At 42.5% G+C, this 27,247-nt stretch overlaps 1 protein-coding gene across 3 annotated transcripts in view; it reads left to right on the plus strand.

Moving 5' to 3' along the window:
• The window catches only part of KIF26A (kinesin family member 26A), a 157,299-nt gene that overhangs the window by 72,648 nt on the left and 57,404 nt on the right, over window positions 1-27,247 (plus strand). For all 3 annotated transcript variants that reach the window (XM_073638633.1, XM_073638635.1, XM_073638634.1), the window contains exon 4: window positions 13,045-13,205. In XM_073638633.1, the coding sequence (XP_073494734.1) occupies window positions 13,045-13,205 (161 nt within the window). The remainder of the gene's footprint in view (window positions 1-13,044; window positions 13,206-27,247) is intronic.

A 27,247-nucleotide genomic window follows, 5' to 3' on the forward strand; every position in this document is an offset into this window, starting at 1 on the left:
TGGTTTTTCTCTGTCTAATGGCCTTGTGTGAACATGCATTTACATTTTGCATGCACATCAATTTACGTTTCAGTTCAGACTCCCAGGTTTTTTCATTTTAAATAAGAGTCTTACAATTTTGCCATAATGTAAGATGAGTGAAGAGGTGGTGTAGAGGTCAACTCGTCAACTTGCCCCAGGTTCTAGGAGTCAATGGTGGCTCCAACAAGCCAGTTTGCTTGGGCTGAGGTCTTTACCTACAAGGTGAGGGCAGTACATTGTACCCTTTGCCCTGGGTGACGAAAAGCTAAGCTACAGCTCTGGATTGGTGTGATTATGACATATCATATGTGCCACCCAATAGATTAAGGCCATCTTAAAAGTAGTTTTCTACTATATATTTGCTGGTGGTAGATATGTAAAAAGACATGATACAGCCTTCTGTTGGCAGAGCCCATCAAGCTATAGGAGGTAGTACTGTCATAACTTGTTATTTTCCCTTTTCGACAGGCTCAGTTGGGATGAGGCTTTTGGAGTGATGGTTGAACAGTCTGGACCCAACGGAGTATGGTCGTTTCTCCTCCAGTCCACAAAAAAGAATTTGGGTTCCCCCATTTTTCAGAGAGGGCATGGGCTCCAAATAGTGGAAAATGAAATTTGCCTGCTTGTGCTCACACCTAATATATAACTTCCACAAGCCAAGTATTGGACATAAAGGATAAATTCAACCCTCGTTCTAAATGTCACCTAGTTTATAGAAAATAATTTACCGGATGAAGGATCCATTATCCATGTGACTAGGCCTGTGTATTATAGGCTTCTTTTTCCATTTATGTAGAACATTGATTTAATTTCATTGTGAGTCCTATAATGGATTTATAATTAGAACCGAGTCACAATAATCAATGGCGAGATTATTAACCATGTAAATAAAACCTGAGGATTTAGGATGAGGTAATTTAGCCGGGTTATTGAGAATCAATGCGTGAAGTCAGACAGCATTATAGCTGCCAGTGGAGGTAACCCATTTAGATTCTTAACACCCATTGAAAGGCGTCATTGATTTCTGAAATACGGATTTATTTTGGGCATATGAAAGTCGTGATGGAATTTATATAGAGATGTTCTCAGATTGCTGGTTGGTTGTTACCGAGTCTAGCTCGAGATTTAAAGCGTGTGAACGGACTTTATAAAAATGATACGGCTGCTAATGATATCAAACAGAACGGAAAATATCAATCAAAGAGGTGAAATGGGATCCCATAAATGGGACCATATTCCCTAAACTGTATTTTGTGGTTACCATTTATGCTGATAAACCTATATATGTCAAACATATCCAAACACCCAACCACTATTCCACACAGAGGCTCCAAGGAAAAAAAATGAATATTGCAGTGTACATTTTTATTTTTTAACATGGAAACCCATGGATGAGAGATATGTTACTTATGCATTGAGAAATCCTCCAAATTAGAGATGGACAAATCAATTTGTAACAAATCCAAATAGCCCCAAAAATTTCAATTTGCCAGAATCAAAATTTTTCGCAGGAATTCAGCAAAATGGCAGCTAGCTGGCCAACTTTATGCTGATTTTTTTATACAGCCGGAAAGAGGTTAAAAAGTCATAAAAGATTATACTCTCTACTCTCTTATCTTTCCACATTAGCTCCCCACTGGGTCCCTTGGTTACTTTGGATCGGTCTTCTCTCTTTTTCATCGATTAGGATCATCCAGCACTGACTAGACCTCATGTGGTGACGTGGGGCAAGACACTTGTCATTGATCTGAATGACGTACATCGTACCCCGCAAAAGCTTTAATCAGTGGTGGAAGACCAATCAGAAGCCAATGGAGCCAGGCAAGGAGCTGCAGTGCGGCAGGATAGGTGAGCATAATCTTTTATTGTTTTTTGACCTCCGATTTATTATGCCTTGAGGTCCCATAAGACCTCAAAGCTTAATAAATGTCTTTTTGGGTCAGATTAGATTTTGACAGGGTCAAATCTGCTGAATGATTCAAGTGACTCTGCTCGAAACGAATTTCGAGAGGTTCACACATTTGTACCCCAGATGTATACTTTAGGGCTCGCTTCTTCCAAGAGAATCAGATCGATTATGGTAATGACACTCTGCTCAAACTCTGATCTGAGTGTCAGCTTACCATGATCCAACTCTCTCTCAGATGAGAGTATCGAATCCACAGGTGCGAAGAAGGGGGAGAACTTAATTTCTCCATCTCCTCCATTGTCTGTGTAAATTGGACTGCACTAGGATGACATCCAACTGCAGTACACCGTAGATAAAAGTCAATCTTTGCCAAAAATTCAGTAGGACCAGCTGGCCATCTGGTGTGTGTGACGGCCTCCCGGCTCTCTACTGAAAAAGAGGGTTGGCCATTGGAATTTCAATAGTCGATCCTTTTTTTTTTTCAAGGGAGATAAGTTGGTGTCTTGCAGCGACTTTCTCCCAGTTGAATGCTCGGTCGAGCTCAGCACTCATGTATGAGGGAGTCAGGAGAGATGGTGGGGTCTGCTGGATAAACGTTTAGCCAACAAATATTTCATGTGCATGACGGCTATAAAAGGTCCATGGCTACCTTACGACTTTACTAAAGATAGATGAGCTAATCCTTATTTCTTTGATCTAGCCCTAAACCATTCCGTAAAGTCAGGTTTCCCTTTGTTCCGAAGGATTTGGTGATGGTATTTATTGACATTTTCCCCTGGAAAAAGCTTTTTGAGACCTAAGGTTTAGTACTTCATATATCACGCAAGTGTTAATAGGAAACCACGGTCACTGAACCTTAATTCCTTTTGTTAAATCTTATCCGAGGCCATTATAAAGCCACCCCAGGCAGTGCTTCACTTATCTTAAAGCCTTCCTTAGGCACAAACCTTTGGTCGACCTCAAAGGTGTACAGAGTTTCCGTTAAGAGTGTGACCTCAGACTTCACTGAAATGAGTCGATGCCGAGTCTTGAAACATGATCGGACTGCAATTGAAAATTTTGCAAGTTTCTAAGGACCCCTTAATTGTTCCTTACCCTTAGGCACCTGCCTAGAATAGGTCTTGGGTAATCTAGGTCTAATCCTAGGGTTTATCAAGTTTCACTCTTTGGTACACCTACACACATGCTATAATCATCTACGGAAACACTGTCGTTTCTTCTTTTTTTTTCTTCTTATTTTTATATCTAATGGACCAATTTAGTAGAATGATTTTCTGCAATTTTGCTTTCTTTGAGGCTAGAAAGTCGGAGATGTCTTGGAGACTGCTCGCAGGAACCTGAAGTAATTAACTCCCATCCATTAGCGAAGATTAAAAGCTGCAGTGTCTCTTTATTTTTTATTTTTTTTCCTTCAGAATCATTTTCTTTTTCCTTGAGAGCCAACTGCAGTCGAACATAATAGTACATAAATAATTTATGACTAGACTTTAAAATTTAAATCAGGAGCGCAGGATGGGAGCTATGCAAACTGTTATTTTAAGCAATTCAGTCAGATAACAGAAATCACTTTTATGGAGGAAAAAGAACTAAAAGAAGAAAAGATAAAAATCAATTATCCAGATTGCCTCTTCATTTTACATTCCACTACTTCACTCATCAGCAGCGCAGGCCTCCAAGACGAGACAAACATCACCTCCCAGTGTTATGACCTTGTGTTTGTCACAAGGCTTGAAGACAAGTGGCTACCAGGTTATCTGCTGTGGCTTCTGGGTTATCTTGAGACAAGTGAGGACTTAAATATCAGTAGGATCATTAGACAGTCTACTTTGTACTAGGTTCTCTCTTCTTTGCCACAATGGCAGATGTCGGGGGAAAAAAAAAAAAAGATTGGGCATGTTGTTCTTCAATATGACTTATCTTTCACTGCCACATTAAAAAATCTGCTACTAAATGACTCACCAATTTATTCTTTGTAGCCACACTTGACTAAGGCTAATAAATGAAGGTCCTACCTGGGGGTACTCTCTATTCTATTAATTTAAGATCAAACTATTTCTGTAAAGAGGACCTAATTATTGCCAAATGTATGTACATATTGTAAGGCAGCGCTAGTCATCATTATGGGGGATACTCGCTGCACCGGGTAAATTAAGCACACGTGCAATGTCCTTCCGGTATTTTCTCAATACAGCAGTTTATTATGTTATCATAAACCGCTGTTCACACACATAATGTCCATCTTAGTTTGTCACCGGCATGTTTACACACTTAACATCCGGGAGTCTCTCAAATAGCAGACAGGCCCAATTGGCCCAGGTCACAGCCTTCAGCAAGGTAATACTATAGCAATGTCCATAACACAGTCCATGTAACAAAGTGTATTACCTTTGCCGGGTTTAGTTGCTGCAGTCCCTTTAATCCGCCACCACTGTGGCTTTGTGGCTTCCCAGGTAGGGGTCTCTAGCCGTCGTCCCGTCTAAGGCTACTGGAATGTTTCACTCACACACATCCAGTCTGCGCCTTTCCGGACTCTTCACCAAGCCGCTGCCTTCCAAGGCCACTAGCATCCACTCACAGGATCCAGTCTCAGCCTTTCAGGCTGCCAGGCTTCACTCAGCCTCACTAGGCAGAACGGTGTCCCACACACATGGGGAACAGGCCTCATGTCTCTCACACCGAACACACCTGTCTCCAATTACCGGGGTTTATATATCCTGTGCACACATACACCCATACTGACAGGACCTTGCTGATGTCACAGTCATGTGATCAGTCAGCTGTGTGTATAGGTCCTGTGTGCTGTCCCAGTCATGTGTACAGACCTTTACTGTGCATACAGGACCTGTGTGATGTCACAGTCATGTGACCAGTCAGTTAAAGGGGAAGGTACATGGTCAGGTAAAACACATCCTGGACCATTTACAGTAATGCTAGCAAGCTGCTGCATTACAATATATTTTACCTGGTGTAAATGCCGCTGTTCTCCTGAATACGATGTGTTTCTTTTGTTCCTGCGCCTCTCCAATCCTGAGATATGGACCACTCTTTCCTGAATGTTAATCTAGTCTAGATACTAAGTGGGTGTGGTCTCTAACTCTTCTCTATGGTAATTGTCTTGGGAACCACACCCAGTTGGACAACAAAACAAGATGTATGTATAGGGAAGAGGAGGCCATATCTCAGTAACAGAGAGGCGCAGGAACACAAGAAAAACATCGCCGGATTCAGGAGAACAGCGGCATTTACACCAGGTAAAAAAATTACATATTCATGGTAAGTGACAGGCTCTCTTTAAAGTATAGTATAAAAAGTCCTATTATACAGTCATTTATTGCTCCTGATTAGAAATGAGCTGAACGCTGAACAGTGAGCTCTCCCGGAAGTCCGTTGCAAAGTTCAGGAGTTCTAAGGGAAGTCCGTTGGAGAGACAGAGAGAGTGGGAGGTAGGGAGAGAGGAAGGTGGGGAAGGAAAGAGGTAGGTGGGGAGGGAGACAGAGGTAGGGAGAGGGATGGAGAGAGGTATGTGGGGAGGGAGAGAGAGGGATGGAGAGAGGTATGTGGGGAGGGAGAGAGAGGTAGGGAGAGGGATGGAGAGAGGTATGTGGGGAGGGAGAGAGAGGTGGGGAGAGGGATGGAGAGGGGTATGTGGGGAGGGAGGTAGGGAGAGAGAGGGAGGGAGAGAGGTAGGTGGGGAGGGAGAGAGAGGTAGGGAGGGAGAGAGTTAGGTGGGGGGATAGAGGTAGGGAGGGAGAGAGGTAGAGAGAGGTAGGGAGGGAGAGAGGTAGGTGGGGGAGGAGAGAGAGGTAGGGAGGGAGAGAGGTAGGTGGGGGGAGAGAGAGGTAGGTGGGAGGGAGAGAGAGGTAGGGAGGGAGAGAGGTAGAGAGAGAGGTAGGGAGGGAGAGAGGTAGGGAGGGAGAGAGGTAGGTGGGGGATGAGAGAGGTAGGGAGGGAGAGAGGTAGGTGGGGGGGAGAGAGAGGTAGGGAGGGAGAGAGGTAGGGAAGGAGAGAGGTAGGTGGGGAGGGAGGTAGGAACAGAGAGAGGTAGAGGGAGAGAAAATTTTCTGGCTCAAAAGTCCGGGTTCCCATTGTGTCAATGGGGTTCAGTTTCTGGTTTAAGTTTGGGTACAGTTCCGGTACCCAATCCGAATTTTGGAATAAAGTTTGGGTCGGGTAACCAGAACCCGAACTTCCGTGGGTCTGCTCATTCCTACTCCTGATACTAGTAGGGGTATTCTAGAAATAGAACAAATTCATCAAAACAGTGACCCTTGTAACTAATCCTGGACAACCCTTATACGGTAATTGACAAATCTCTTCTTCTTTGAACATGAACAATTGTCTACAATTTTGTATAGAAAGAGCCCTGATAAAAGCAATGTCTATATAATTATTTCCAAACCGTTCCATATGGAGAAGATTACTGGCGAGATTCATGGGTTACATCTCTGTTATCGAGCTGCATTTCTGTCGTGTTGTGCAATCCTCCATGCTGATGATCAGGAAGAGATGATGGACCACCACCGAGAGCACAAGTGTTTGATGGGATGGAAACTCCTGGCTTTTTGCACGTTTAGTGCATAATGTGGTAACCATATGTTTTATCTGTTCTACGTAATCAGCATATAATGATCAGCACAGCACTGCTGAGAGAAATACATCCGGGAATAGGTGTGACTCGCACAACTAATGTCTTACTTACCCGGGCTCAGCTGGGTAGAAAAAGGGAGGACAGTACGCAGACATTTACTGATGGTGAGCAAACTTTTCCATATATCCCTATCTGGACCCGTCAATATAATTTTTTTTCTAGTACATATGAAAATTAGCAACATTGTAATATATCTTATCAGAGAAATCGGCTTCTTTCTCTTCCTGGATTGATCTTTCTTTCTTAATTCACGGGTAAAATTTGTATTCAGTGAAGACAGATTTTCCCATTACTGAGATAGGAGATGACAGTTGGTGCTTATAACGTTCTATGGAGAACTGTAACTAACGTTTCAGCAGACGTTGCAGAAGACTGTTTGTGTGGGCTTGTTCCCATGTTGCGTTTTTGACCTGTTAATTCTTTCAGCGTTTTTCACCCCTTCAAATGAATAAGAAAAAAACGCATAAAAAAGCATCAAAAACGAGTGTATTTTATGCAGTGTTTTTCCTGCCAACAGTCCAGTATTTGCAGCAGATTTTTCTGCCGCAAATACTGAACATGTGCACATACCCAGTATATCAGCCTCAAGCTCCTCCTTCTCCATGGAATTTTAAAAGCACCAACTGTCATCTCCTATCTCAGTAATGGCAAAATCCATCTTCACTGAATACAGATTTTACCTGTGAATTGAGAGTGAAAGATCAGTCCAGAAGGATAAAGAAGCAGATTTTTCTGATGAGATATATTACAAAGTTACTTATTTTCCCCTGTACGATTGATTTATAAAATAAATATTATAACAATAGCGAATATTTCAATAAGGCACCTATTGCACAGTTCTTCACCCCACCATCTAACACACCCCATGTGGGGCTTATTTGTCCCACCTTTCTAGGAGAAAAATGGGAAACATGATCTTTTTATTAGTTGTTAACCCTTTTTTTTCTAACATTACAGTGCTCCAGAAAAAGTAGCTTTTCTTTAAAATGAATGTGTCATCAGAAAATAACCTATTGTGTAAATCATGTTTTTGTGTTCAATATATATATATATATATATATATATATATATATATATTTTTTTACATTTTTAGCAATGTTTTTTTCCATATTTCAATCTGCATTTAAAATAAAAAATAAATAGAAATCTTGCAATTATCACACCTTCCACCGGGGCTAGTCTACACTCATACTTCCTGCTCTTTCCCGAAATCCAACAGCTGTTATATCACCTATCATGATTGGTGGGTCTTGGGTTATCAGCTGTATATAGAGGTGTTACACGTCATTGTAATACTGCCTCTGATGATAATGAAACTGATGTAAACGCCTCTTGAAATGATAGGAATCATCAGTATAATGGACCAGTGTGAAAACTGCAAGATTACTAATTCATTAAGAAATAATGGTAGGAAAAAAAAAACCCTGACAATTCCAAAAAAAAAAAAGTTACACAAAAACTTTATTTTTAAACAATAGGTAATTTTCTGACTATACATACCCTTCATAGAGATTTTTTCATTTATTTTCCATCTGGAGACCCTTAAAGTGTGTTTGTGTGTGTGTGGGGGGGGGGGTCATAGAGTTGTGACACCACCAAAGCAGCATCTATCGATATGCCCTTTTAGATAGGACCTGTCACCTCGCCTCACGTCTGTTTTAGTAAATACCTCTATTACCCATAAAGTAGGAATTGTAATCCCTTTTCTCGGATCCCTACATTGTGCCGTCCATTTGTAATCCCTTTTCTCAGATCTCTACATTGTGCCATCCATTTCTAATACCTTTTCTAGGTTCTCTACATTGTGCCATCCATTTCTAATACCTTTTCTAGGTTCTCTACATTGTGCCGTCCATTTCTAATACCTTTTCTAGGTTCTCTACATTGTGCCGTCCATTTCTAATCCCTTTTCTCGCATCTCTACATTGTGCCATCCATTTCTAATACCTTTTCTAGGTTCTCTACATTGTGCCGTCCATTTCTAATCCCTTTTCTCGGATCCCTACAATGTGCCATCCATTTCTAATCCCTTTTCTCGTATCTCTACATTGTGCCGTCCATTTCTAATCCCTTTTCTCATATCCCTACAATGTGCCATCCATTTCTAATCCCTTTTCTCGCATCTCTACATTGTGCCATCCATTTCTAATACCTTTTCTAGGTTCTCTACATTGTGCCGTCCATTTCTAATCCCTTTTCTCGGATCCCTACAATGTGCCATCCATTTCTAATCCCTTTTCTCGGATCTCTACATTGTGCCATCTATTTCTAATCCCTTTTCTCGGTTCTCTACATTGTGCCGTCCATTTCTAATCCCTTTTCTCGGCTCTCTACAATGTGCCGTCCATTTCTAATCCCTTTTCTCGGATCTCTACATTGTGCCGTCCATTTCTAATCCCTTTTCTCGGATCTCTACATTGTGCCGTCCATTTCTAATTCCTTTTCTCGGTTCTCCACAATGTGCCGTCCATTTCTAATCCCTTTTCTCGGTTCTCTACAATGTGCCATCCATTTCTAATCCCGTTTCTCGGTTCTCTACATTGTGCCGTCCATTTCTAATCCCGTTTCTCGGTTCTCTACATTGTGCCGTCCATTTCTAATCCCTTTTCTCGGTTCTCTACATTGTGCCGTCCATTTCTAATCCCTTTTCTTGGATCTCTACATTGTACCGTCCATTTCTAATCCCTTTTCTCTGATCCCTACATTGTGCCGTCCATTTCTAATCCCTTTTTTCGTATCCCTACATTGTGCCATCCATTTCTAATCCCTTTTCTCTGATCCCTACATTGTGCCGTCCATTTCTAATCCCTTTTTTCGTATCCCTAAATTGTGCCGTCCATTTCTAATCCCTTTTCTCGGATCTTTACATTGTGCCGTCCATTTCTAATCCCTTTTCTCGGATCTTTACATTGTGCCATCCATTTCTAATCCCTTTTCTCGTACCTCTACATTGTGGCATCCATTTCTAATCCCTTTTCTCGTACCTCTACATTGTGCCATCCATTTCTAATCCCTTTTCTCGGTTCTCTACAATGTGACAGCCATTTCTAATCCCTTTTCTCTTATCTCTACATTGTGCCATCCATTTCTAATCCCTTTTCTCGTACCTCTACATTGTGCCATCCATTTCTAATCCCTTTTCTCGTATCTCTACATTGTGCCATCCATTTCTAATCCCTTTTCTCGGATCTCTACATTGTGCCGTCCATTTCTAATCCCTTTTCTCGGTTCTCTACAATGCGCCATCCATTTCTAATCCCGTTTCTCGGTTCTCTACATTGTGACGTCCATTTCTAATCCCTTTTCTCGGTTCTCTATATTGTGCCGTCCATTTCTAATCCCTTTTCTCGGTTCTCTATATTGTGCCGTCCATTTCTAATCCCTTTTCTCGGTTCTCTACTTTGTGCTGTCCATTTCTAATCCCTTTTCTCGGTTCTCTACTTTGTGCTGTCCATTTCTAATCCCTTTTCTCGGTTCTCTACATTGTGCCGTTCATTTCTAATCCCTTTTCTCGGTTCTCTACATTGTGCCGTCCATCTGTTATTCCTCATGGAACTGTTTTGAATTAATAGACAATTGGGTTTTGCCATCACCCCTTGCCAAAGGGGTATGTCTCAACACACTATACTTTTCAATCAGGGTTGTCCATGTGTAGTGACACACCCTATTAAGAAGGGGGAGGGAATGGTAACACCCAGTTGTCAATTTATTCAACCATTTCCAGAAGGAGGAACAGATTAAATATGGGACTGTAAGACAGTGTTCTCCAGTATATTATTTTATAGTGATTTAGTGACCTGCCAGGAGAAGTGACAGAAGTTCCTTCATCATCAGACATTCTCAGTCTTTTGGGAGGGGATGACAAATCATACCTCGGCTGCTGTGGTCTTACAAATATGGGCCATTATCTCCTCTCGCCAGTGATTAAACATTACTGATCCCACATTTCATTACACGTTAGTAAGAAATTGATGTGTTATTGGCTTTCGAATCACATGACTGAACAAGTTTTCCGTGTACCCAGAAATGCTTCCTAGCCGTCAAGCCAAGGCCTGTTCTCGCCGGCCCAGCCATCCATTACTAATGAAGTCATTTTAAAGCACAATGGGACATATAGATTTTCTTTAAGTGCATTATTCACTTGCTTTGTTTTTAACTTGGCTGTCCGCTTGGGCATCAATCTTTTGTGACTGTCGACTGCCCACAAATTACGGCAGCACATCTTGGTCTCGTTAATTTTTCACCCAATGGTGGTTTTTGTGGAGTAGTAGATGTGTGTGAAGGGAGTGGATGGGAGCATGAAAGGGCAGGCTATGGGCTGTGTATAACTGGATGAGGACAAATGTGTATACATAACATTCATTAGGACGCGATGGTCTCCAAGCCATTTTTCAAAGTAGATAATGGGTAAGGTACATACAGACTAGTGAAAGAGGATCTATCGGAGCAGCCGGGCGAGTGATTTATAGCATCGGCTTCAATGGCATTTAACTGGTGATTGGTGAAGTTTTCTTGGTGTTCCTTTAGCGCGGCCACAATAACTCAAAGAGATTTCTTATAGTCAAAATCACAATAGTGTCCAGTGTAATTTAATATGAGATGACTAGATTCTTGACAACCAATGAGATTTTGAAATAACTTGCCATAAATAGGTCATTTTTTAATCAGGTGTAAATGTGATCTGTTTACTGAGCAGGTCAAGAGCTATGATAAGACAACCCCTTTTAAGAGGATTTGTCACTTCCATGAATGGGTAATTTTTTTTAATCTGGCGTAAATGCCGCTGTTCTCCTGAATCCGGCGATGTTTTTCTTTTGTTCCTGCGCCTCTCCTTTCCTGAGATATGGCCCTGCATATAAATCAAGTCTTTTTAACCAAATGGGTGTGATCTTCCCTACAGAGAAGAGTTGATTACCACGCCCACTTTGCTGACAAGACTAGATTTATATACAGGGAAGATGTGGCCATATCTCAGGAACGGAGAGGAGCAGAAACAAAAGAAAAACAACGCCGGATTCAGGAGAACTGCGGCATTTACACCAGGTTAAAAAAATATATATATTTATGGCAAGTGCAAGTCGCCTTTAACTTCAAATAACAGGTGGAAAAGCAATTGGTAAGTTGCTGTCAGTAGTAATCATTTTACACAAATATCACTTTTCAGGTTTGAATCCTTGTGTTGTGATCCTCCTCTTTAGGCCATACACTGGGCATCTGAAGGGTTAATTAACTAAATGGTATTAGATGGTAAATGTCTGATCACTGGGGTTCCCACTACTGGGATATCCACTTGTCTAAAATTAATGGCGGAGTGGTCACATATGGAATCTATGGATGTCTATAGGACTGGTGGAAATGACCAAGGACGATTCATGGCTATCAAAGCCAATTCCTAAGACTTTGAATGGACGGTCGATCTCGTATGTAACCATTCAAATTGGACCCGTTAGCATGATGCGTGGTCTTAGTAGAGGAACCCTTAATGGTTATACATTGATCATCTATCCTGTAGATGGATGATGTATGTTTACGATCCCACTACTTTAATGGCTACTTCAATGGAAGGGGGTGCACTTAGTAGTGAGACCACCCCCTTTTTTTTAGCCCCTTATGTATGGTGATCCTTAGAGAACCCTTCATTTTATCCATTTCATAATGGATCAAAATTTTATAAGACTATCCTACAAAGCAACTGCTCTCCAGCTATTGCAAAACTGTTGATTATCTGTCGCCTTCATTTTTCTAAAGGCTCCCATACACATTAGACTAATGTGGGCAGAACCCGCTGATATCGACAGGTTCGGTCGACAGTCTAATACAGTATATATGAGAGCACCGGCCGACTGATTGCCGGGAAGATGTTGATCGAGCATGTCTGATTTCGGACTGCCAATCGCTCTCGGGGAGAAGTCGCTGGCAGAGGTGTCTGTCGGTGGCTTTCTCATAGGCAACAGCCTACTGACAAGGGTAAAATCAATTGGTAATTTATTCATAACCTTTGAAAAGAAACAGAAAATACTATTCTCCATTACTTCTATAGTCGGCAGTGCTGTACACAGATTACTTTTACTGTCACTGGTCCGTATAGAATTTCTTTGTAGAAATACCATCTTTGCCACCTGTAGATTTTGCCTTGTGTATGATTTCTACAGGAAGGATAATTTATGACAGTCCTAACTCAACCAGATAAAAGATTGTACCAGGCACAAAATATCACTGCTTTTCATGTCCCATTTTTTTTCTATGCCTGTCATAATGTGTCACCGCGCAGTGCCCATAACAAGAGGTGCCCGCACTTCTGTGCTTGTCGTCTGCGGTTTACAGTCGTCCTTACGATGCGGCACAACAAAGCATGGTTGTCCTCCCTCATTATGTGTCTTCCCGTAGAAGCCTCTACAAGAAAATCCAGGCAGACAGATGGCTTGTACTCTTCTCATTCCTGTATTTTCTGTCTTGTTTGTCTTAGCCTGACTCTACATCCGTAGACGGGAGAAGGGAGCACCCGAGCGCGGACACGTCTTCAGGGGAAAACATCAGTGAGCAGAGTTTCGCCGGCCAGTCACAGAGATTCGTACCAGACGCTGTTGTGTCTTCAGGGACATCGGCTGCAGCTTCCTTCTTCATCAGGTACATAAAAATTTCATGTACAGATCCACAATAGTCTCAGATACAAAAACCATCCAGTTCATGCCAGCAATAGCATGCAAATATATACAACCTTTAAATGTGCTTACTCCATATTGGTCTTAATAAAGCGGATTCGGCGCTATAGTGCCTATGGTCTAAGTCTGGTATTGCAACTACGTTTAGTATACATATAGCATTGCTCTTCCTAAAAAGAAAGTTTCTTATCCTGGGTTGTTGCCTGCATTCACCATTTTGCAGACTTCAGAGCAGAAATCTCCCAGCATTTATTGTTAGCGCTGGCGATTTGCATTCTGGAAAGTATCAACAAGGTATTTCCATGTTTCCAATAGCAGCCAGCAGAACTGTGAAGATAGATGCTGTAGATTATGAGCCTTTCAAGGAGCCTAGCTGCGTAGTATGGCCGTAAATAGAAGAACACGTGAGAAGATAGGACCATAGTTGGATTCATCAGTGGTTGCCAACAGACCTGACTATTTGGGACCTATGTGTGACGCCTCGCTCCCGCTCGCTAGCCCTACCCTGAGAGATGGGGTTACTCGGAACCGGGCCTCCTGTGTACGGTGGATGCAGTCGTGGCCTAGGCCCGGCCCGTGCCCAGGGTCGTCACAGTAAAAATAAGGGCCAGGAGGGACGGTGGTAATCGAATGGATGTAATGACTACGCCACCTGTGGAGTCTGGTGATTCGCCACCAGTGCTGCGGCAGTCCTCTGAGGTGGGATGTCGTGGCAGCAGAAGATGGTACTACTCCCCACAGGCGGAGCAGGTCTTCAGGACAGAGAAGAGGGATCAGGGGAGTAGTAGTGGGTGGTGTGGTGAGGTGTGGTGCCGCGCTGAAATAAGAAACCGGAGGCAATGGATGCAGTCTTCCAAGCTTTACTCACGTTATTAGGTGTCAGCTGCAAGGCTTCTCCTTGCTCCTCACGGCGCACTGCAGCCACCAGGAAGGGCTTCAGCACACTCCGGGTAGTTCGGGTGCATCAATCAGGACCCCCGCACCAGAGTGTTCCTAGAATTTCCCACTAGGTCCTCTCCTGTCCGTATGTGGTGCATGTTACAAGGCTGGGTCTCCCTCTGGTTATACACAGAACAAGGGTACAGGTGGTGACTCCGCTCCGTCCGTTACCCGGTGGGATCCTCTAAGCCTCCGGGCTTTTCTGACTGAGACGTGAAGTAGCAAAGCCAGTTATCGGGTGCCGGTACCCCTCTTGCAGCAGGAGTCCCTCTGACTTGGCCAGAATAAGGGTAGCAGGTGGCGTACACCGCTCCGTCCGCATCCCCTGGGATCCTTTTGCCTGTGGAGCTTTACTCCTCCGCTCCCCTCCAGGCCTTCTTAGGTAGGGACCTTGACCGGGTAGAGACAGCGGTTAACTCTAACCCGCTCCTCGTCTCAAGGCCAGAGAACGAGGATAGTCTATCTTCAACAGGCTGCAGGTTCTTAGCAGAAAGCCACATTCAGCGATGAAGACCACAATCAAAAGACCATGAACCTAAGATGGCCGTTAGTTAAATATGAATTAGTAAGTGTAACCTAAAGGTGCGTCCTCCACCCTCTCCCACTACATGGTTCCCCCATTCTTTTGGTTCCCCCCCATCTCCTCTATCCCGGCTGGGGCAGCACTATGGTGCCTTAAAGCCCCCCTCAGGACAGGAGTGGTGTAGTGTTGAATGGATGGCTGAGTCCTGAGAGATGCTCCATCCTTACCTCGGAGAGGAGATACCACACCTCGGTCTGAGGTGCAGTACCTCTGTGGCGACTGAACCCTCAGGGGCGCCACATATGCAGACGCAGAGAAACTAGTGCCTTCGCAGTGGATCTTGCCTGAGTTTCCAGACAGCTGTCTTGTGCCATTCGTCACTCCATCTGAGGACATAATATGGACACAGTGGCGATTTATTGATGGATGACAATTCTTCCTGAAAAGATCGACCCTGCCGATCAGCTGTGCAGCCATGAATTGTCAGCCATGTATTACATTAACCACCAGAATGGATGATGCTCTTAATTATCAGCTTTCTGCTCTGGATCATAGAGTGGTGCCACTGTGCATGCGCTAACTTTCTGATTGTCCAGTACCTGTGTATGTGCAGTGGGTCTTGTCCAAGTTTCCAGACATCTGTTTCTCGTCATGTGTCCACCACCACCATCTGTGGCTATATTTTGAATGAAGGGACGCTTTTTTGAGGTACAACACTTTTTCGCTAAAAAGATCAACCTCACCCATCATCTATGCAACATGTAGATTTCCAGCCATGTAATACGTTGACAAGCGGAGACCACCAGTGTGGAGGACTCGATTATTAAGCATCTGTCTGTTCTCAATCATTGAGGAGTCCCCAAATGGAAGAGCCCCCTTCTATAACCTCAAGGGACCTTACTACCAGAATCATAATTATAGTAGCACTCGCTGACAGGTCCTGTAGCCTAGAGGTGGAGGAACCCAAAAGGTCCCTTTGGCCTACATGAGAAGATGAGTACTATTAGAGGCTATATTGAAGACTCTGCATCGGGGCCTACAAGCTTCACGTTACACCCGTCTGTTCATCATATGGACAGGGGTTGTAACTAGAAAGATCAGTACTTTAGGCTACAACCTGGCTGTTATAGAATTTACGCAGGAGCACAGACTTTCGGGCTTGTATTACAATGATCCTTTTAGAAAGGAGAGATCTGTTCAAGAAAATAAAAATCGAGACGTCTCCAAGAGCAGAAGCTTTTTTTTTCAATATGTCAAGTCTCATAAAAGGGCTGCTTCAGATTATTCTTGCTTTTAGCGTCTATCGGCTGTTTGTTTTCTTCGAGATAGATTGCCTGAAACTTCAGACTCCGCATGTTTGGTATGCTGTGGGCGCCTGCTTGGCTTGCAAAATTGAGACATACATCTGAAGCTCAGATAGATTAATATGACAGAACCACATTTACTCCCTAACTGGCTGCGGATTAAAGCATCTCATTATTTACTAATGAACAATAATGTTCTACATAATCTATGGGTCGCCGTCCTATCACCGGCTCCTGATGGCTCACTGGTAGGCATTTCTTGGTCATTATATTGGTCATAAATAGAGTCAATAATTGAGGTTAGTCATAGAACAGACACCTTATCAGCCCCAGGCATGGAGAAGCAGCTTGGAAATATTCATTGTGCTGATTATGTTGTGACTGAGCATATGATTAAGGTATTGAGCCAATATGCCCTTAATGAAACACACAGATATATGCATTAATATTATGGAATACCGCTAAGTGACTAATATGTTTTGTTCAAGGCATCTCAGCCTTCAATTAGTTTTTATAAATTGTGTCCATAGATTCATGGCCAAGTTTGGCTTCTTCTACTCAGCAGGTGTCAATGCTCTTTTTGCAAAATTTCCTCCTTGTTTAGATAGGCAATAAATGATTTCTAGAAAATAATTATCGCGTTTGACCGCGCTTCCAAGAGGACAAACCGCCTCATGTCATCCATGTATATGTCCAAACTCACATTTTTTTCACTCTTTTTTGGACCTTTGTCCTAAATTGTCCCAGGAAAGAACGTGGCATTGGGTTTTTATCTGATAGGAGTATATGTACATGTATAGAGGCAGGTTTTATGGATGCTTTGAGCCTCCAGCTTAGAGAGGCCCCATTTTTCCTCTTCATGAACTTTGGAAAGGCTGTCCTTCAAAAGGATGAACTCAGAAGTGTAACGTGAAGTTCCTGGTTCACCATGCAAGGTCTGTGCTCTTTATTTTACTGCCTTTTGGTCCACTTAGGCTACAGAGGTTATGTTGGGACTGCTACTTTTGTACTCCCTCCAGCTAGATAACAAAGATGGGTGGATATAGGCCGAAGGTATGGGCCTATCTAAGAAAGGCGTAACCGGGGCTTGTGTCCTGGGTGCTAGGGAGTGCCAACAAACCACTTTGACTTGGCCAGGGTATTGAGATTCAGGGTTAAGGCAATGACTTAAAACCTTGCACCAAATAAAGGAGAACCTAGCTACAGCTCTGGATATCAAAAAAAGAGAGTGAACAAGCACTGTCCAGGATGGGAGTAATTGGGCATGAGCCAACGACACTTAGGGAATCATATGGCGGAGGCTTCTGTTTGCTCACCCGTACTCCACTGGAGAGTGGTGGGGCCAACTGCACAACATAGGGGCCCCATACATAATAGATAGCTGTTCAGGCTGGCAGCTATCTTTCCCAACTCCTCCATATACAAGAGGCTCTGCCAAGCGCTCCTGTGATCTTTACGAGAGAGCCACTGGCAGACTCCTCTGGCGGTGGCTTATCTCACTGAGAACAAAAGGATCATCTGTCCGAAATCAGACAGGCTGGATCCTTATCTCCCAGACATCATCTGTTGGGGCAGAATCAGAAGGCCCCCATATACATTAGACTGTCGATGTGTTCAGTCGATATTAGTCTAATGTGTATATAGTGGTCTTAAAAGTCTTAACAGTTGAAACTTAATCAGCTTATGAATTCTATAGTTTACTGTATATGAATATTTTAGTTAGGCCTGATTCTTCTTGATTTGAGTTTTCATATTTTTTGGACATTGTTATAGAAACTGGAGCTACATAAATATTTATATCCACATCATTAAATTGAAACTTCTAATGAAAGAACGCCTGGACCATGATAATGCCATATTAGGATATTATTTAGGAAGGGGTTATTACTTTAAAAGTAGCTACAGGTATATACGGTAATATGGATCTATAGAGTTCATGTATGCATACTTTGCAGTGTGTATGAACCCTTACGTAAAGGGCAGGAAGCCCCAGTGAAGGTCTTCTGGGCAGCAGCTTCTGAGGAGGTCCTGAACCTGATTATTAGGATAAGGTACACGACTCCACTAAAATATTTAAAAAATGGTTAAAATATTAAATTTTGCAACCATATTTGTTAAGAAGGCAATATAAAAAATGAGGGGTATATTTTTCAGTTTACCCAAATTACAATGACAAAATTGAATGCTTAAATTGAAGCACCAATTTCTGTAATAGGAACCACCCTTTTCTACCATGGGCTATTTTTTAATACTGGTGTCTTCTTATGAGACAGAAGGTCTCTTGGGTCCCCTTAGGCACCAGGGCCTGGGGGGGTGACTACTACGTGTGCATCCCCAATAGCTATGCCCCTGGCTGCAGAGTGAGACAAAAAGTTGAAGGAGACAAAGGAAACCGCCTCGATATTGTGTGTGATGAGTCCGTAGATCCAGGCAGAGCTCTATGGCCGTAATTAAGGAGGAAGTAGTTTATTGTAGTTGTAAAGCACTTATAATAATTATGTCCATCTGACAAAGGAAGAGGTTATACAATTTAATAGCAACAGTTAGCTATTCCTTTCAAGCCGAAGCACCTGGCGAGCAGAGATGGGAATGTAACCCTTCCTGTGGAATAAAATTCCAGTAACCTGACAGCCGTTTCGCGAAACCTCAAGAAAGTCCAGATGTTAAACACTGAAAGAAAAAAATAAATATATGGATCGCTGGAGGCCAACTTAGGTACTGGAAAAAAGGATTTTGATGAATATCTCTACTTTGCAGGTGGGAGCTGTTTCTTGACATTTCGGCATAAAAACCAGATGCTTAATATTCAGTGAAATCACCGCATGTTAGAAGTTGTGGTGGTAGTGCTCCCTCATGCACTGGAAACATCAGGAAAATGACTTCATTCATCATGTAAAGTTTTGAAATGAATGACTTTAGTGGCATAAGTTGTGCTCTGTTAGGATAATTGACTGTCCATAATAATTGGTCCCAAGGATCCTGCCCATATGCCCTTTTAGTTCACGCACCCTATATGGACCCCCTCGATAAGCTAAATGACGAACCATCTATATATTACAGGATAGGTATAAAACTGAAATGTCTGGCTGGATGTGATTCCCCCTCCAAAGTCATCTGTTTACTGAGGAGACCAAGACCTACGGTGAGACAACCCCTTTAAAGAGGACCTGTCTCTTTCCATAAATAGGTAATTGTTTACCCAGTGTAAATCCCGCTGTTCTCCTGAATCCGGTGTTGTTTTTCTTTTGTCTCTGCGCCTCTCCGTTCCTGAGATATGGCCTTTTTCTTTAATGCATAAAAATCTAGTCTTGTTAGCCAAATGGGTGGGGTCCTCGACTACTCTGTGAACATGTTATTGTGCACCACACCCCCTGGTTAACAAGATTAGATTTATACACAGGGAAGAGGAGGCCATATCTCAGGAACGGAGAGGAGCTGGAGCAAAAGAAAAACAGCGCCGGATTCAGGAGAGCAGCGGCATTTATACCAGGTAAACAAGTTATGTCAAATGACATGTTCTCTTTTAAGGGAACCTGTCATGTGAAAAAATGCTTTTAACCTGCAGATATGCGGTTAATCTGCAGGTTTATAGCATTCTGAACCTGCCCGGCGCCCGCACTTAGACCTCCACTGCCAAGAGGAAGTGAACTTTATTCCTACTGGTAGTGTTCTGGCTTCAGTCACGGGGGTGGCGCCGCCGCGGGTTCAGTCACCGCTCTATGTTAGGGAGCAGCGGCTGTAACCGCGCTCTCCGCCCTGACTGACACTGGCTCAGCATTAGGTTTGGCAGTTAGTCAGGGCCAAAGCGCGGTTACAGCCATCGCTTTCTATACACAGAGCAGTGGCTGAACCCGAGTCAATGCCGCCTCCATGACTGAAACCCGAACACTACCGGAAGGAATACAGTTCATTTCCTCCCGGCAGTGGGGGTCTAAGTGCAGGCACCGGGCAGGTTAAGAACGCTATTAGCCTGCAGATTAACAGCATTTTTTCACGTGACCGGTTCCCTTTAAGACTTCTTTTCTACTAGGACTAGGACCTTTGCGATTTTGTATGCAAGTCATTTCTTCTGAATCTTCCATAAACATACACGCTCGACCTTTCCTCCATGTTTATTTTAATGTGGAGAGAAGAACACGCCGGCTTCGGATTACTTTTATTTTTATATGTATGGCCAAGCTGATGCCTAACTTATCTACATTATGTTGGTTTTCCAACTTGCTGGTTATTCCTGCTCATAGATAAAACACAATAAAATATTACAAAACCACAAATCATAATTCTAAAAAATAATTTTTCAAGTCATTTTTTTTGGAGAACTTTGCATGCACAAATGTAATAGTAATTGAGCAGAGAAGTTTAATAAAGTATTAAGATAAACGCAAATAGCTCTTTTTTTGGTTTTATTACGTTGTTTGATATTTTGGCAATGGTTCTTGACAGAGTCCAGAAGTAAAATAAAACATGTATGTTTAGCTGAGTGCAAACAAAGTTGCCTCCGAGCCATAATGTGCCATAAGGGGTGTTGTCGATTTTTTTTTTTTTTTACGGTCCTTCTGTTACATGAGGTGAAGTTGAGGAAAAGGGGCCAGATTGAAAAGAAGCTCTCTCCGAATTCTCAGATTTATCGCTAGTGTAATTGGTAAGGAGCATAAAACATACAAACCATATGTGAGTGAGAAGCACGCCATCTTCACTTGCTAGACGCCTGTCGAAGGTTCGAACTGTGCCAAGCAGATGGCGTTTGATCTGATAGCGTAGAAGTGTTTATTTTTGTCGTGTTCCTTGTGATGGGTGTTTTCTTGAACTCCTTTCTGGAGAGATGTGGTTGCATTTGATTATTTGGTTATTCTTCAGCCATTCTAGCCCTGTGTCAGATGAGAATTAATCTCAGATGCGCTCTCTAAACACAACAGTCTCGATAATAAAGGTGCATTGTGGTCCTGAATACTGATATTTCCAGGGGAAACAGAACAGTGTAGAAAGTTTTGTGAGAAAAGAAGAGTTGTTCAGTATTTGGTCAGTATTTTACATCAGTATTTGTAAGCCAAAATCAGGAGTGGTGAAAGTGTTTCTATTATACTTTTCTTCTGATTGTTCCACTCCTGGCTTTGGCTTACAAATACTGATGTAAAATACTGACTAAATACTGAAAGTGTGAACGTGGCCCAAGTCTTAGATTTAGTCCTATGTTGTACTATTTTTTAGTATTATTATGGTATACAATTATGTTATTCGTCAACTATAGAGGAAAAGGCATTTGGTAGTTTTTAGTTTGTTGGCATAAAATATTGTAAATTACCTTCAAATTTTTTAGTCTACTTTAAAAATTATATTTTGATACTGTGTTAGCCAGAAAAAAACAATGTAAATACTTCTATGCCCCAAAATGACAAAAGTATTCTAGAAGTGATACCTTTATTAGCTAACCAGATACTTCTGATTAGCCAATAAAGGTATCACTTCTAGAAAACTTTTGTCATTTTTGGGCATAAAAGTATTGATATAGATTAGTAGTATACATTTAGATTGAGTTGCCTTGGGCCACTCTTGTCAATGGGCCATGTGAGGTATTGCAGCTCATTCTTTTATTAGGCATCTAATCAATGTTACTAAAGTCAGTTTCTTAGAAACATTTAAAAAATATATGTTTAGAAGTGGTTTTTTATTTGTGACTGATACATTTATGAACTTATCATTTAATTTTAAAATTTAAAGGTGGAACCCTCATAAGTAGTTTTGGATTGATAACTAATGTAAGAAACAGGAGAGATCTACTATACAGAAAAATGATCTGGCACACAGCAGAGGTGAGGGAGGTCTAGTCTTGCATGTAGAAGAGCTGGTTTAGGATTGAACTGCACTAGGAATCAGGACCACGTAGAGCTGAGGAAAGAAGAGTGCTGTGACAAACAGTAGATAGCTGGGGAAGGAATAATCTGGGACACTAATAAAACAGATTAAGAGTGGCTTAGCACACCGAAGAGCTGAGTATGAGTAGTCTGGCACACAGAAGAGCTGTGGGTGGTATAGCCCAGCACACCAAAGTGCTAAAGAAGGAATGAATGGGACACGGAAAGTTGGGGGAGCTTTGGCTGACATGTGAAAGAGCTCAGATTGGAAGATTGGAGTAAGCTGACACACAGTAGAGCCGGTGGAGCTTTAGTTTGGCACCCAGAAGAGCTAGGGTAGGAGTAGTCTGGCACAAAGAGCTAGGCAAGCTTTGCTTTGGCACACAGAAGAGCTGGGATAGGAGTGGAATGGCACACAGTAGAGCTGGAGGAGCTTTGATTTGCCACACAATAGAGCTGATGTTAAAGTGGTTTGGAACACAGAAGAGTTGGGGTAGGAATGGTCTGGCACACAGAAAAACTGGGGTAAGAGAGGTCTAGCGCACAGAGCTGGGAAAGTTTGATCTGGCATACAGAAGAGCTGGGGTAGGAGTGGAATTGTACACAGTAGAGATGGGAAAGCTTTGGTCTGACACACATAAGAGCTAAGATAGGAGTAGTCTGGCACACACTAGAGTTGGGGAAGCTTTGCTCTGGCACACAGAAGAGTTGGGATAAAAGTGTAATGGCGCACAATATAGCTGAGGGAGTTTTTGTCCGGAGCACAGAGGAGTTGGGGTAGGAGTGGTCTGGCACACAAAAGAGCTATGGTAGGAGTGGTGTGGCACACAGCAGACCTGGGATAAGAGTGGTTTGGCACACAGAAGACCTGAGGTAGGAGTGGTCTGGCACACAAGAGTGGTCTGGCACACAGAAAAGATGGGATAGGAGTGGTCTGGCACACAGAAGAGATGGGATAGGAGTGGTCTTGCACACAGAAGAGATGGGATAGGAAAGGTCTGGCACACAGAAGAGCTGAGGTAGGAGTGGTCTGGCGCACAGTATAACTGAGTGGTGTGGACTGGCATACAGAAGAGTTGAGGTTTGGACATAGTACAGTCAGAGCAGGACTAGTCTAGCAGACAGTAGAGCTGGGAGAGATTTGGTCTGGCACACACTAGAGGTAGTGGAGGTTTTTGTCAGGCACAGTGCAGAGCTAGGAATGGTGTAGCGCTGATGAAGATCATTTGCTTTTAAAGTTTTACTACTAAATCTTGGCATGAATAACCCATCACACTGAAGAGGGAACTGAATGGTCTGGAGGAGTCTGACACACAGGAGCGCTGGCAAAGGTACAGCTTGTTGGCACCTTATAATAAATTATAAATCTGAAGTCAGCAATAATGGAACTGTTAAAGTAAGCTGTACCCAACAGTCCATGGTGGGATCCAACTTTGAATGATCGGAATCATGCACAACTTCTTGAAGATTCTTAGCCACTTTATTATTTTCCAGAAAAATCAGTGTCTTTTTACATTTCTTCACCCGCTTCTCTACTTATGAAGACTAAATCACCCTCAGCAGGAAAATGAGACGGTTAATTATGCAGCCTTGATAAAGATGTCAAGTATACATTTTTATTTTGCTATGACAGGGAGAACAAATCAAGGCTTTGAACACAGTGAGCTGCTGAAACGCTTTGCTATGAGGCATCCACTTTCCCGGGGAATGCATGACTAGCTACATAAACAAACAATCAGTGGGTGCCATCTCCCAACACAGGATGATTAATGGGAGGGACAGGGTTTGCTTGTTCCCAATGATTAATTAGCCCGCTTTCCATCCTTAGATTCCTCTTTTAACAAAAGATGGCTGGAAAATAAAACAATGTTGTTTCTTTTATTATTATTATTTTGCCACACACTTTGAATTTTTTGGATTCTGGAATTCCATCGTGCATGACAAGCAGATACTTGCCAAGCGCATCCTATGGTTGTCTCCCTATAGTTACCCACTGCGATAACTTGAAGAGAGTGTATGGTTCATAATATATGAAAATTACTTTGTGCGCCGAGAAACATTTTTAAAAAGTTTGACTTATATTGTCAGCTTTAAGCTTCTTTCCTATAAGGGAATTTATGGATCTGGATGGTTTCCAGCCTCGACAAGATCTGAAGTCTGCGTTTCCTATATAGGTAAGAAAATGATATGCTCCAGTTGTCGCCCTATTAATTACTAGAATAAGGGACCTGGGCTCCATGATCACCTCAGTTGTGCAACCATGACAAGGAGGAGCTTACATTGAGTGGTAAGCATGTGCTTCATGCTCCATTCAAAAAGTCTGGGACTCTCATGGAAAAAGCCAACCATAATGGTCAGACCCTAGCATTTATTCAGTGTATACGTACTATATGTGTTTGGAGTACCACTGTAAGTTTGGTTAGACAAGTTAGAAAACCATAAGTTACTGTGATGCTGACTATCGTCACTTCTCTCGGATGAGCTGTGAGGAAGGGGAGTCAAGAAGTCTGGGGTCAAATACCAAGAGTGTATGTCAAAGGCAGAGGGGCAAGACAAAAGAGTAAACAGGTCACAGTACAGAGTCAGCAGTTCAAAACGGTGCGGATCGAGACAAAGGGGGCTAGGCAAACGAATAGTCAAAGGCAAAGTCCAAGATCAGGCAACAAAAGATCAGAAGAGCAGAGCACTAAAGTACAAGGAACGCACACCACTGAGCAAAGCTACAACTGACAAGGGTCTGACCATTGCCAGTCAGCTAAATAGTCAGGTGAACACCCAGAAAGGGTGACACCTGGAGAGAGCCCAGCAGGCCCAGCCCATGATTGGGTTGCTGGGCAATCCTGAATTTGCATAGGGACAGCCCACACGCCCCGCACCTGATTGGGTGCCTGGACTATACTTAATTCACAATACTGACAGCCCAGTAAAGCCCCTGTCATCTATTGGGCAGCAGAGGTGTCACTCACTGTGTCCCTAGGACATAGTGAGCAGCGGATTCATGACAGTTACCTAGAACAGTAGAATTTCATAGAAGATAGCCATAAATGTAACAGGCTATGTGCACACAGAATTTTTTTTGAAGATTTCAAAAATCACTAGATTTAGGAGGAATTTTTCTTTACATGAAGGGTTTCCAGATACAGTATTGCAGTATTGAAGAAGTTATGAAACATTTTGGAAGAGGTTTCCTTTTTTCCCCTGAAGCGTTCTTTGCAGCCTCTTGAATGGACAATGCCTAGTTTGGAAAAGTTTCCTTCGGAATCTGTTTCAAAGACATGACATACACTTTTTATTTTATTTTTTTTTTAACTCCAGACATTTTTCAAAACTTCTGAAAGAAAAAAAAAAGCTAAAATAATTCCTTATAGGAACAGCATTGGATTTCCAATATAAATTAATTAGAAAAGTTTATGAAACAGTTTTTAAGGAGGATTCTGGAGAAGGTCCACTTCAGAAACCCTAGAAAAAAATCCCTGTGTGCAGATAGCCTAATTTGGCTGATGAATTGGGGCATGTATGGTTATTGTTTCCAACCAAGTTTAAGTTTTTATCCCAATCTTTTTCTTTATTGCTTGCCCCTCTAGAATTTGTTCCGATTTTCCTCAGCTCAAACATAATAAAAGTTTGGTCCTTGATATATAAACACCTTTATTCTCATTAATCTGGCAAGAAGTTAACCAGGTTCCATCCAGACACTGTCCTCGGTAACTTTATATTTCAGCGCCCGGGGATGAGCCGTAAGTTTGTTTTATTCGTCTTCTTGACACTAAGCTGTAAAGAGAGAAATCTCACAGGTGTCTTAAAAGACGGCTTCTATTAAAGGGTAGAGGAACGAAATAAAATAAGTCGGGACATCTTCTAGGCAATGTAGAGAGAGCCCGATCTGCCCAGCCATTAATTGGAAGGAAGGAATGTCAAGATTTTATGAGGTGTCTTCAAGATGAACATAAATCCCCAATAATCATCTAGAATTAGTCGCCAGTAGCTCAGGTCGAGAACTAGCTACAGATATAGAGAGCATGAATATTGTGAAGATTGGTATTTCATGCCAATTGACTGCACTTTTTCGTTTTTTCATACGAGATTAGATATTCTTAAAATATGAATATTTTAAACACTAAAGCTAGAAATGAAAGTTTCAATATAACCAGAAATATAGTCGACCCTCACTGTTTATTAGCCAACATTTTCTGTATGATCCTGAAAGACCCTACACACAGAAAGGGGATAATCTTCTGCTGATCAATTCCATTTTGGATAGTGGATGACTGAATCCTTTCCCCCTAAAGGGCAGAGATTGATGATCTTTTGTCCTACTGCAGACAAGGTAGAGAGGAGAGGCTCCTGCTGAAGACAGTTGTCTCACAACCACACAAGACCGTGAAGAGGATAAAGGTGACATGACTGAGCTCCTGAGGCACACACGGGACATTTCTCAAAGGGGATGTCCACTGCTCAGGCAACATCTTCTGAAACCCATGTTCCCCTCAGTATAATAATGACACCTATACTCAACTCCGGTGCCAATGCCGTTCCAGCGGTGTCAACACTGGCTCTCCCGGGGAGATCTTGTAAAGCCACGCGATCCCTGTGGCTAGTCAGTGCTAACTCTACTCTCCCCTCCTACGAACGTAATTGACATCTGGAGGACATCAGAGTCAGACCTGTGGCAGTTCTCTCTTCGTCTGGATGAATCGATCTGTCCAAAGGAAGGAGGAGGGATTGGCCACAGAAAGACCGGTGCCGACAGCACTGCAACAGCGCCGGAACTGGAGACGAATATAAGTGTTTTTATTGTACTGGGGAAAACACAGGGATTCAGAAGAGGTTGTCCGAGTAGTGGAGGTCCCCTTCAATATAGAGATCAGTTTTAATTGTACTATGAAACAAAATAGAAGGTGACTAAGGTGACTTATTTTAATAAGTAAGCCAGCCCACTTCTTTTTCTATGCAAGACGTGACAGAGAAGGGGGATGGCTTAGCTACTGAAATAAGCAGCTAGCCAGCCCCTTTCACACATAGTACTAGGTTAAGTCAGAAATAGAGCTATTGGGACCCGGGACTGATCATGATATAGGGTTACCTTAAAGAAACCCTCCTCCTCCTCCCATCAAAACTTTTATCCTCTTAATATATTGCAATCATCATATTATATAGCACTGTGCACTTACAATTGCTAATTTTGCCTTTCTACCCAGATAATTCTTCTCTTTTCCATTCGGTCTATGACGTCACATGATTAAAAACGGACTAGCTGAATCCTTCTAAGCTCTATGTAGAAACAGAAGATCAATTTTCGTTGCATGAGTCGTAAGTCACTGCAAAAGTCCCTGACAAGGGGAGGAGGAGCAGCTGGGTCAGGAGCTGAAGAGGGGAATGATAAATACAG

The sequence above is a fragment of the Phyllobates terribilis genome, unplaced genomic scaffold (assembly GCF_046119375.1).
Source record: "Phyllobates terribilis strain yellow unplaced genomic scaffold, ASM4611937v1 Scaffold_7__3_contigs__length_470593459, whole genome shotgun sequence".
NCBI classification, from domain to species: domain Eukaryota; kingdom Metazoa; phylum Chordata; class Amphibia; order Anura; family Dendrobatidae; genus Phyllobates; species Phyllobates terribilis.